Source organism: Prionailurus viverrinus, chromosome B1 (assembly GCF_022837055.1).
Source record: "Prionailurus viverrinus isolate Anna chromosome B1, UM_Priviv_1.0, whole genome shotgun sequence".
Lineage (NCBI taxonomy): Eukaryota > Metazoa > Chordata > Mammalia > Carnivora > Felidae > Prionailurus > Prionailurus viverrinus.
In genome coordinates, this window is record NC_062564.1 from 83,511,407 (window position 1) to 83,524,330 (window position 12,924).

Below are 12,924 nucleotides of genomic sequence, written 5' to 3' on the forward strand. Positions count from 1 at the left end.
GAGAACAAGCAGAACTTAGCCTGGTGTGAAAGCAGACAGGCGAGGACCAAGAATTTCCGGAGAAGAGCATGAGCAAAGGCCACACAGACAGGTCCCACGGCCTGGGACGCGGAAGTTCGGTACAGCTGAAGCAAAGGGCAAGAGTGAGAAGGCAGCAACAAATACTACGGGGGGCACACGCAGGCCCCTCATCACAACGGGCCTTGCAAGCTGAGAGAAAAGGTTTGGGCACTTCTAAGGGCAAAGGGACACAGCAGAGCAGCTTCAAACTGGGGAACAGCATTCTCAGATTGGTGTTTCAGAAGGCCATTCTGGCTGCCTCAATGGAGCCAGTTTGGAGGAGAAGTGAAAGAATGGAAAAGTAGAGGCCACTGGTTTCTGCAGCAATTGAGAAGGCAAAAGGCACCTTAGGTAGCAGAGGTCAATTAACTCAAGAGATATTTGAGAGGTGGAGGCACCTAAGCGGCTCAGTAGGTTGGGCATCTAACTCTTGATCTTGGCTCAGGTCATGATCTTATGGATCGTGGGATCGAGTCCCATGTTGGTCTCTGTGCTGACAGCACAGAACCTGCTTGGCATTCTCTCTCTCTCCCTCCTTCTCTGCCCCTTCCCCACTCACACGCCTGTCTCTCTCTCTCTGTCTCTCTCTCTCAAAATAAACAAACATTAAAAAAAGAGAGATCTGGGAGGTAAAACTGATAGGATTTGTCACTGGGTATGGAAAATGAGGGAAGGACAACACAGAACACCTCTGGCTTAAGCCAATAGACAAGGGTTGGTGGAGTGACTGACTGAGCGAACAACAAGAGGACCAGTTTTAATGACAGGATGATAAGACCTGGCATGGACATGCTGAGTCTCAGTTGCTGTGGGAGATCTAAGCAGTCCTCCACCTAAGCAGTTAGATCCACAGATGCGGAGTGAGAAACGGATTGAGATAATGCCTACAAAGCATCCACACGTATAATTCAGGGCAATTTAAGATCCAGAGATGGGCTTTAAAGGTTAGAAAATGTTCAAGGCTATGATAATGTTTGTGTGTAAGTTTGTAAGAATTCTGCAGAAACTGAGAGCTGAGAGCTTTTATCAAATTTTCATAGGGGTTCACAAACACACATTGGATGACAAACCACTAACAGCATATGAGGGGAGAATGGGCCATCCAGGGCTAGCACTAGAATACTGAAGAACACGCACATATAAGGAAACCCAAGCCTGGTATCAGGATGGCATGGGAAAGAACAGATTTTGGAAAGAGGGACTGGTCATCTCTTCAACAATGTAGTCAGAAGGTCCATGAAAAGAGCTAAAAAGTTCAAATCTAGGGGCGCCTGGGTGGCGCAGTCGGTTAAGCGTCCGACTTCAGCCAGGTCACGATCTCGCGGTCCGTGAGTTCGAGCCCCGCGTCGGGCTCTGGGCTGATGGCTCAGAGCCTGGAGCCTGTTTCCGATTCTGTGTCTCCCTCTCTCTCTGCCCCTCCCCCGTTCATGCTCTGTCTCTCTCTGTCCCAAAAATAAATAAACGTTGAAAAAAAAAAAAAAGAAAAAAAAAAAAAGTTCAAATCTAGTTCTGCTAGATTTGGCAACCAGGAGTCACTGGGGATCTCAGCGGGAACTGTTTAGGTAAGAGTAGTGGAAAAGGACCCAGGCTCTATTCCATTACGAAATGAGTGGCAGGTGAGGAAGAAGGGGCAGTCAACCGTACAAAACCTACTCAAGAGTCTGGCTAGAAAAGGAGCAATAAAAAGAGTCTCACTCCAGCTCCATCTTCGAAAATGGAATCCGCCATTTAAGGTCGTGGTAAGAAATCTCTTACCACCTTCATTAAGCCTTCAAGTGCCCCTGAGTTTACCTCCTTCTGCTAGATTCTTCTGGAGTCTTGCCTCAAACATCACTGATCATAATATAATTAGCAATACTGAGTGCATCCTATGTAGCATATAAACTCCCAAAAAATGAAGACAGTGCCTTCTTGGTCCACCTCTGAATTCTTCACAGTACCTTGTTCATAGTGGGTATTCCCTCGGTGACTGAAGGATGTGACCCAAGAGGTGAGAGATCTTGCTCTGCCTTAACAGTTGGTAAACATGTATGACCTGGGACAAATCAATTAGTCTCCCAAAGGCTAATTTTTCACTCCCTGTAAAATGAAGAGGTTGGGTTCTTGACTAGGGAAGAAGGAGATTTATGAAATATAGCTATTGCTCTGGTAATCATAGAAATCCAAATCTTTTGTATTAAAAGCCAAAGGACATCCAAACAATACATGAAAGAGAAATGGGTTAGAAAGGTTGAGAAACAACAAACTAGATGATTTATAAATTTAGGTTTAAAATTCTGTAATTATTTGGTCATGCTGCTCAAGAGATTATGCAAAGGATCACATTGTACATTTAGACACAGAACAAATGCCATCTTTGTCCTCTTGAAATTAATATCCTATCACAAACACTAAAAAATGATAAATGAAGGCATAATTTTCTTTGTAAGCAGATCATGTGTACACACCTTCGACTGTGTATACTGTGGGTCATTATGAAAAGCATCTAGAAAAATATATTAAATATATTAGGCTTTCTTTTCCTGTTTCGACTATTTACTTAAGTGAAGAAAAAGAAAAAAAGGAATACCGTTCAACAGCACCAGTTTAATTTTGCAGCCTGTTTTTTGGAGATAAATGACCTATATACCAAATGAAGATTACTCAGAAGGCTCTGGTTTTATGTAACAGCATCACTAGGATCAAATTACCTTCCCAAATAGTTTGCATTCTTACCAGTTCAGTATTTCCTTTTACCTTTTCTCAACACTTCAAATATTTAAACCTGAAACTGTCAGGGAGAACTTGTAAAATTTAATACTCCTACACAACTTCAGGGTCAATTATAACTTTGCCAGAGGGAAGGGGGTTCAAATAATACCTCCTTAACTGAATGAGGTTATCGTTCCTCTTCACGTTCTACCTAACACCATTGGAATTCAAAACACTGGAGGGAGCATTTTACCGAGTGTTTCTCTTTCAAGAGTGCAAGATTAAAACTCCTCTCCCGCTAATCAAATGGTCATCCCTCCACCAGAAGCACTTTCATCCTGGCTGCTCTGACTCTGGCCAAGGCACTAAAGGGAATGTGTGATGGACTGGAGTTGAGAAAGCACACCAGGTACTTAATTCTTTCATCAGGTAGTCATCTCAGGGAGGAGATCTGCTACTCGGAAAGTGGCCTGACCACATTTCCCAATACAGTAGTAACTAAAAACTGCATTTCAGGAGAGAAAAACAATCTGCATGCTGGGTTGAACATTATTATTCCCAGTCTTGATTACCAGGGTACAGGGACAGAAATAACTTCCCACTTTTAGAGAAAAGATAAAAGAAAGTGTGTGTAAAGATTCTAACACAAATACTCTCTGATACTGGTGGCCGGGCTTATATTAGAGAGAAAGAAGTGAAAACAAAGAGGAAAACAGCAAGAGGTTAGATAGAGAACCGCAGGACAAAGAGTGCCTTTACCTTTCTCCCACTTAAAAAAAAGTTAGCAAATAAAATATTATGGCAACTGGCTAATTGATGTATTAAAAACAAAAATAAAGGGGCAGGCCTAGCTGGCTCAGTTGGTGGAGCATGCGACTCCTGATCTCGGGGTTATGAGTTTGAGCCTCACAACGGGTTTGGAGATTACTAAAAAAATAAATAAAAATAAACTAAAAACAAAACAAAAATAAAAACAACAACAACAGAATTCTCAACCTTCTACTGTCCTATGTCTTCATTTCACAAAAGCAAACCCTCTTGATCACTATTATATTTACTTGCTTATTTCATGTATAATAGCTAAATATCTCTGGACAATACCAACAAATATTGAACTCAACCAAGCAACAGGAAAGTAATGTACAAAGCCTTGGCGCTAAAGGACAATTTTTCCCCTCTTCAGACCACAGGATGGATGCCTTCCTCTCACTTTTCTCTTGAAATGTAAAGTGGAATTTTGAGGTTTTCTTTTTCCATGAGTGCCATTCTTAAAGAACATATAAAACTATGTTCAAAAAAATTTCAACTACATGAGTCAAAGAAAAATTAAAAAGGGAAAAGAAAAACAATGAACAGGATAGTTAAAGCACAGTTTAGTGTTTTTCTTCCTTAAAAAAAAAAAAATGACCTAAGATTTTTACATTGAAAAGAAATGTTTGGACTCATGTTTGGACTCTCTCGTATATTGTTTTTAATTCATGGAACAATGTACCCATTTGTTTTTTTCCTTTTAGTATATTTTTTTTTTCTTTTTGAATACACAGGAATTTTTTAGGCCAAGTATGAATTCAAAGTAAAAAGCTGAGAAAGAAAAAGAAACACCACCATAAGAAAAACTCGTGGTGAACTTGGCATTCTTTCCAGGATAAAAAAAAAAAAAAAAAAAAAAAAAACCAAAAACCCTCAGTTTAGAAAGATAATAAAAATTTCTGAAATACACACAAAGGAAAGAATATTAAATGAAAAAATTTAAGATAACTCACATTTCCTCTTCTGGAAGCTCTATTTCTTTGCAACTTACATCTTCATGTGCAGTTTGCATATAGCAGCTCTGCTAAAAACAACCACATGGAAAATTTTTGTTCCAGATAAATACTGCAGGACAGGGCTTGGCAGCTACAAGTTGTAATCAGAATGCTTCAAGAGCTAATGTAACAGAGATAACAACCAAACATGTATTTCGGTGCACCGTGTTAACTATTTTTTACAAAGCAGGCTATCACACAGTCAAAAGCTGTGCATTTAACAGTGAGAATTCTTCCCTTTAGTTAAGGAGAATTTTGCACATATGAATAAAAGAACTGCTTAAATATAAAAGACTCTCTTTTCCAGTCCAGTTATTCTTGTATTAAGGTGCTCACGCGTACAAGCCTGGAATGGTCAAAAACGCCCAGTTCCTAAAGTGACTTTTCCCAGTAATTCCACAGGCCTGAACTGCCACCTACTATTCAGTAAGACTCCAGCCATCTAGTTGGCAACTGAAGAGGCTACTTATTTAATGGATGTGGAAATCCACGGTACAAAGAACCACTTTTCCCCAGGAGTAATCTAAAGAAGAAAAGAATGCTAATTTCATTTGTGCTTGTAGCCAAAGAGGGGAGGAAAAAAAAGACCTGTGACTTGATAAGTTTCCTGTACTCAAATCCACATACAGAGATAAAAGGAGTCACACAGAAACGTTGTGACTTTCAAGCCAAAGTTCAAATGGCAAATTCTGATGAAGCTCTAAGTTGGTGGAAATTAGCCACCATGTTAATTTGAGGAATGTGAAATGAGAGAACCTCTTCCATCAACAGTCAGAGGGGGTTTAATGAGACCCAGTGGTGTTCTTCTCTTTCCTCCAACACTAGCTGGCACTCACACAGCTGGGCTAAGATGGCTTCCAAAGTCCAAAATAAGACACTAGCCCAAGGCAGCGCTGGCCCTCCTGCTGGAACTCAGGAGCAAAGGAATCAAAGGCTCTTTTATTCTCCCTCCCACCAGAACATGCTCCCTCTCTGTTGTAAACTAAACGCTTGCCAGAATGAATTATTTAGCTCAAAACAGACATAAAGAAATCTTAAATAACACACAGCTCTTGAATTTGAATAAGCTCAGGTGACCAAAGGAGTTGTTTTGTCTGTTTCTTGTCTGACACATAAAATTCACTTGCGGTCAGGATCCCATCAGAAGCATTAGGTCATGGCAGAAACAGAAACTTCTCAAACTAGATGTTACAGCTGACATCCAAACTCCATGCTTGAAACTGAGGTGTTCGGAAAGCCGTCCCTTAACTAGGAGGTCTAAAATCAACACAAAGTCTTCGTTCCTCCTTTAAAGCCAGCCTTCCCTTAGGTTTTGCTATTTTTGCCAACAGTAAGTACCTCTGTTCTTCCAAGAACAGAGCCTAAAAATTCATCTGTGAAATCTTCCCTGGCAGCCCCCTTCCATTCCCTCCCAGTCTGAACTCTTAAGCAATTATTATCTGAATCATTCATCTGGCAAGTAATCATATATGGCCTTATAACATATGTCTTGGAAAATGATTTAAATGTAGGTGCATTTACAGCTTGTCTTCACAAATAGATTAGAAACTCCTTGAGGGCAGGGAGTGGGCCTTTCCGTCCATTGTATTCCACATAAGACACATTACAAAAGCTCCAGAAATACCTGTTTATTCACTCAACAGGTACTTGTTGCTCTTCTATTCTGAGCCAGGCACTGCTCTGGGTGCTAGAGTCACAACTGAGGCACCCACAGCAGGATGCAGCAGGCCTGTGTTCAGTGAGCCTGTGTTCTGTTAAAGCAAATGCTGGAGGGTCCCTAAAGAACTCTGCTTAAGCAGTTCCTAATAAATCCACTAAACTATTTAAGATGAACAAGAAATTAAAATTTATTTCCCAAAAACAGGGGCCTACTGAGAAGCTCCCCACTCTGCCTCTCATTTCCAAGCAAATATCTAAGGAATGTTAAGCCGCAAGAGTTTAGAATCTAGATTTTTACAACATTTCTCCATTTTACAGATGAGGAAACTGAAGGTCAGAATGGTCAAAGTATCAGGTGGATAATGGCAAAGTCAAGTCGAATCCTGGGTCCTGACACTCAGTCCAGAGTTCCTTCCACAGCAGCACAATTTACCCCAAACTCATAAAAAAATAAAGCAGTAGTCCACCTGCTGTATTGTCCCTTCTCCTGTGTTAGCTTCTGTAAGAAAATTAGGAGTAATGACACTTATTGTTCTGATTCTATCACCTCTTAAACTTCCTCAATCTGCAAATTATCAAGACCTATCTACATATTTTTTATGTTGACTACAAAATATGGAATTTTACTTAGTCATAAAAAGTGCTTTGTCATTTTATATCTTTCTTATTTTTAAAGCAGACTCAATGACAAAACACACAGAAATAACCAAGTCAGCTGGCAACCAGATTATCCAAGTGTAACTCTTGTCGTATTACTGTATTTTGTCCAAAGATGATCTTTTTAAAAAATTTAAAAACCAATTTTTAACACAGAACTCTAAAACCACCCTCCAAACTGATAGAACTTCCTAATGGTTATTTTGAATCCCAAAAGACAACAATCAGACTTAGGAATCCAGCAAGTTTTACATGGAGAATTTTGTACTCATCATTAAGTCCAGGCACAATCAAAGAATGAACTATTATTACCTATCATAAAGGCTTAATGTAATTGGTAGTTGATGATCTTTGTTAATAGAAACAGTGTTCCTGCCACATTAGAAAAAGTAAAAAGAAAACATTAAGAATTTGAGTGTAATGTTTACTAAAGTGAAGTTTTCCAGAAAAAAATTCCTTCAACAGAATAATTATGTTCCTGCAGTCACTACAAGCAAAAGCTTCAGAATCCCCTGATTGTTACTGGTAATTGCAAAAAAAAAAAAAAAAAAAAAAAGTGCAAGAAGAGCTTCCAGACATCACAGTCCCATTTGCTGTAGCAACAATATTGAGCAGAGACAATGCTTAGCACAGATCCTGGGCTGTCCTTAAATAGGACAGCCTGCCTGTCTGTGCCCCTCTCCTCCATGTAACATGTCAGATGCCCACCAGGAGGAAAAGGCTATTTCTGTTTCTAGGCCCATTTCCAAAACCAGGGGCATGTTCTAGACAAGAACCATCCTATTAAGTGACAGTGGAAGAGTGCAGCCCAAGCTGGGTACAGATTAACACACCCAAGAACTGGCCAAGGTCTTACTCCCAGGCTGGCTGGCAGCTAATGGGCCACCTTGGTCTAGCCTCAGAAGTAGGTTCTCCTGCTGAGATTGCATACCTGCCCAATGCTGACAGCTGGGCCATGGAGGAGTGCAAACTCAGTGTCCAGACTTGAGGCAGGCCATAGGGAAGCTCCCCCTACAGAGATATGGTGATAGCCAGCTGGCTTGAATCAATCCTTTGTTTTCAGACTTACATTTTCTCTCAGCTGAAATTTCAAGTCCTGATGAAAATCCTACCATTATTTCAACCATCCGATTTGTCTTTAAAGAACTCTTTTAAAAAATCTGAGCATCACTGTTTAGTGCATACTACCAAGAGTTTACTTGTTCTCTGTAACCCTAGTAACGGTGATCTGTAAATGATTCCATTCAGGTCCTTAAAGTAAAAAAGCAGCTGTTTAATATACAACACAGGACAAAAACCAAAACACGGTAGTAGCAAAATTGCAAGAAAGCATGAACACTTTCACCTCCGCTTTAAGTAGACTTCAAAAAATTCAGAGGATGAAATGAAACACATACAAAGGTTCTTACTCTTTTGCAAATAAATACAGAAAAAAGTAAAACGAGATGAAAAGGCTAGAGGAACTACTCACTACTCCAGTATTCCTCTTTTATGTCCCTTTTACTCTCTTTAGGAAATTCAAGAAAAGCCTTCATATCAGATGAACACACTAGTGTGCAAAGACAACAATGCTGTGTAGTTGACTATGAAACAGTAAACATAAAATGGAGTTGTATAGGGAATGCAACGGGACCATAACATGAGATGACTTTAATGATAAAACTAAAACAATTTTGCCACATAAAAGCCCTTAAGGATCATCTTAATCAATGTTTGAATACCCTATAAAAACTGTAAACAGCAAGACAACTGTCAAAATTCCGTGGGCCAAAAGTTCCCCAACAGAATCAATGCTCAAACTCCCTGATGTCTTGTTTAACAATTACAGTACCACTCATCCAAGATATCTTTTCACAGCAAATTCATTCATTAAAAACCATTATCAAGCAACATTTTGCGTACTGGATGGTCAACAATGTTTCCTTTTACCCTTTATTTTCATAAAGATTTTACATGAAAAGAAAACAAGCATAGGAAATGCATATATATATGAATGTCTTTGAGGGTCAAAGCTAGTTTAGCAAAAACAATCCGAACTGAATACCAAAGCCAAAAGATCAAAAATCTGGAAATGTCAACATCTTCTGGGCAACCAAACTGACAGCTAAAATATTAAGACCGACCTCACTTTAACTTATAATATTCTGGTCATCCTCAGGGACCTCTTAAATTCTGGTAGCACCCTGCACGCTGTCTTCCTGGGCCATAGCCATGTATAAAGAAAACACTAATGCTCAGCCAAGCAAGAAAAACCCCACCTCCCCCCAGCTGTAAAGCATATTCCTCCCCCTGTTGAAAACACAACTTAGGGATCCTGCTATGTCTCTAAAGTATTCCCACGGTTTCAGACTACACTGAGCTTGTTCCTCAAAACATCTATTTAAAAAAATAAATAACAATCAGCTTGGGCACACAATCTGAAACCACTTTATGTTGTGGGCTCACTTTTTCACATATTCTTGTCTCATTTCCCGAAGACTCAGAAAACTGCCTGAAGGGTCTTATGTTTCTTTAGCATTGAACATCTGATCCCCAGCTCGCCTCTTCCTTGCATTCTCAACTAATATTCATAGACTCCTAGAAAGCTATAATCAGAAAGGAGCTTTAGAGATGATTTAGTCTGCACTCCCCTTGAAATGAACTAGATGAGTCATTAACCTTTTATATAGCCCAGTCAGGCAGATCTGGGTTCAAATCCTATCCATGGCATATTCTGGATACAGAAACTTTTCTCATCTATAAAACTGACATAACCTACCTCATAAAACCGGTGTAATGATCAAATAAAATAATATACATTTTTTAAATTTGGACTTTTCATTTTCTTTGTCCTTGTTAAGACAATCTTTTAGGCTGATTTTCGTCCTAGGTCATTTTACATTAAATTGCAAGCCCAAAAGGCAGGGCAAAAGGCAGGGCTTCTTCCCTACTGTATTTTCTAACCTTTTGGTGCCTAGTCCAGTGCTAGGCATCTTTTGAGAGAGCCATAAACCAACCGTGTGAAAGAATGCCTTAAGTCTCTATAATCACTACTTTTTAGGCAAAGGTACTGTCCTTAAGCTTCCTCCTAGAACCTACTTAGGTCTATATGTTGCCTAACCTATGCCTCTCAAACACACCTCTCTCCCTACTCCCTCTTCTCACACATACACAACCTTCTCTTTAGAACCAAGAACTGAAAAAAACCACTTAACCCCCCCCCCCAAATTTTGCAATACAGTTAGCATCTTCACCAGAATATTCAGGCAAACTGTGGTAAGTACAAGGAGACAAGATTTGGAAGGGTTCAAGATTTCTAGAGAACTTTCTTCGGATGTGTGGCATCAAGTCCTTAAATGAGAATTACTTGTCTATAACAAAGGCTGGCAGAAAGTGAACCAGAAACTCCAGCGAGTCCCTGAAGTTAATTATTGCACTTCACTCCACCATCCAAGCAGTGACTAATAGGATTAATTTGGGCTCTAATATCAGGTGTAAAAATCCTTCAACAAGATTCAAGTTCCATTCGAAGTGCTGGTCACTGACAATGAATTTATATGTAAGGGGGCATAAGTTTTGCTTTTGAAAACACACTGTACTAGAAAAACATTGGCTCCATACGCCAGGACGAACGTGTCATTTCTTTCCTTTGCAAAGGGCAGCAACAAAAGAACCAATGGGTGAGAAGGGGATAAGATTCCAGACCCCTGAAGAGGACACAGATTTCCACCAAAGTAAGGTTGGTTCTTTCAAGGAATATTTTTAACAGCTAAAATAGCTTAACACACAATCAGTATCTTGTATCAATTACACAAATGCCATTTATGTAACCCTGGTGGCCTGGAAAAGGACCGCAACACACAGAAATCCTACTGGCCGCAGCTGTCCCCCCTCCTGCGAGGCTTGACAGCGCGTCCAACGCGCCCAAACACCAGCCGCCAGGCTCCCCCCAGTGCCCTCCTCTCGCAGCAAACTGCCAAGATTCTCCGGCCAAACTCCACGGTCCCCAGGATTCAAAACCGCGAAAATGCGAACCCTTGCTAAGCAAACGGCAGGGCGCGTAGTAACTTTTCTTTCTCTTTTGCACGGATCGGAGATGCTGGTTTCTAACACCAACTTTTCAGGTCCACAAGCCTCCCGCACGCAATGCACCTCGAGGGGTATGACTGAGAGCGCACCAGAGGGCTGCTGAGCTCTAAAACCTCAGCGGTTTTCCGATTGTGGGAAATTCAGGATACAGCAGCCCCATTGTGATTAAATGCAGATATAAAGAAAGGAGAATGCTCTTCCCCTTAACCTCTGCTACAAGGAATAATAAAAACACGCAGCAGGCATTAGGTGGAAATCTCGGGGCCTCCCACCGGCCGATGAGGCCCGCAAAGCAGGCCATCTGGAATCTGGAGGAAGAAAGTTAGCCGGCAAAGTGGAGGGAGCCAGGGCGTGAGTGTACAGCCTCGGTCACGAGCCTGCGGAGGAAGGGGCCGAGGGGAAAGAGATGGGGGACTAAGCTGAAGAACCAGTCCCGCGTGCGACCAGGGCAGGGGTGCGGGCGCGGAGGCCCACGGAGCGGCGGCCGAAGCTCTACTTACATAACGTTTCAACTTCTTCTCCGGGGGGGACTTGCGAAGCCATCCCGAGCAGACCACTTCGCCGCCGCTCATGGTGCGCGCCTCTCCGGCTCCCGGCCGGGCAGCTGAGGGGCGGGCGGGCGCGCTCCCGACAAAGCCGACGCCTGCTGCCGGCGCGGTGGCGAGGATCTCGCTCTTCCGAGGCGCAGCCGGGGCAGACGGGACGCTCCGCCGCGCGCTGGCTCTGAGTGTCCGAGTGTCTCCCGCGCGGGTCCGCAGATGTGAACAGAAGCGGGTAGAGCCGCCAAGGCCGGCACCTCCGGGCAGGGGTCGCCGCCGAGCCGAGGGCGCCCCGGCCTCCTTTCAGTGCGCCCGCCCAGCCGCCACGCGCGCCGTCCCGCCGGCCGCCTCAGCAGCGCTCAGGCTCAGCGGCACTGTGCCCCGACACAGAGCTGAGCCTCGGTCCCCTGCGCTCCGCCCCCTAGGAACAGGACCTCCCCAGAGCTCTTTCCGAAAGAGACACTACGTTGCACGCGCGCACATACACACACACACACACACACACACACACACACACACACACACACAATGCCCCCGCGTGGCGCCCACTCTGGCTCGCCCCTCTCGGCTTGGATGCGCCCGGCGAGATTCTCTCTTTCCCGCTCCTCTGGAGAGGGTGGGTCACTTCCCCGCGGCGCGGGGGGCGCACAGAGGAAAACAGGGAAGCCGCGAGGGTTTCGTGCGGGCGCAGGGCAGGTCCTGGGCCACGCAAGGAGCCGCCCGGGTGGCGGCGAAGCGCGGGGCGTCGCTGGGCGGCGGGCGCAGGGCAGGGCGCAGGTCCCGCCGGAGGGTGGGTCCGTTCTCGCCACCGCCGGAGAGGGCGAGGAGCGGCGGAGGAACGAGGTACTCGGCTGCTCGGCTCCGGGGACGGACCCCACTGTCCCGTCCCCTCACGCTCCTCCCGCGCCGCCTCCCCCACCGCGGGGCGCGCGGCAGGTTCAGAACGGCCCGTCCCCCGGTCCCGATCCCTCCCTCTCCCGGCCTCCCCGTTCCCTCTTCCTTTCCTCCTCCCCTTCCCACGTTCGGGCCGGCTCCGGTTACAGCCCAGACTTTCTCTGAAACTCCGCCGAGCGCTTCCAGCCAAAACAACAAGGGCCGGGGGCGGAGGGAGCGGACGGAGGGAGGGAGCGAGAGAGGAAGGGAGCGGGAGTCCGAGAGGCACCCTGGGATCTGTAGTTCAGGAAGCTGGAGCGGGGTCCTCGGCCACCCGGCCGCGGCTGCGGCCAGAGCCCCCAGCAGGCACCTAGTCTGGGAGGGCGGCCGAGGCCTTGGCGAGGCCGGCGCCGCCGGGGCTCGGGCCCTGGGAGGAGCGAGGAACGTTCGAGCGTCAGTTTGTGGTTTGCCATGTTGGCTCTGTCGAATGTCAGTTCAGAGTTTGTACGGAACAGAAGATCGGGAGTTGGGGGGGGGGTGGTTTCTCCACTTGACAGCCTGCAAATCAAAGC

At 44.3% G+C, this 12,924-nt stretch overlaps 1 protein-coding gene across 5 annotated transcripts in view; it reads right to left on the minus strand.

The window, feature by feature from the left end:
- The window catches only part of GAB1 (GRB2 associated binding protein 1), a 125,950-nt gene extending 113,509 nt beyond the window's left edge, over nt 1-12,441 (minus strand). For 4 of the 5 annotated variants that reach the window (XM_047855917.1, XM_047855914.1, XM_047855916.1 and 1 more), the window contains exon 1: nt 11,441-12,441. In XM_047855917.1, the coding sequence (XP_047711873.1) occupies nt 11,441-11,512 (72 nt within the window). In that variant the 5' untranslated portion in view covers nt 11,513-12,441. Of the gene's footprint in view, nt 1-4,514; nt 4,572-11,440 lie in introns of those variants that run through there. The other variant, XM_047855918.1, reaches the window with a different exon arrangement.
- Nucleotides 12,442-12,924: the final 483 nt, after the last annotated feature.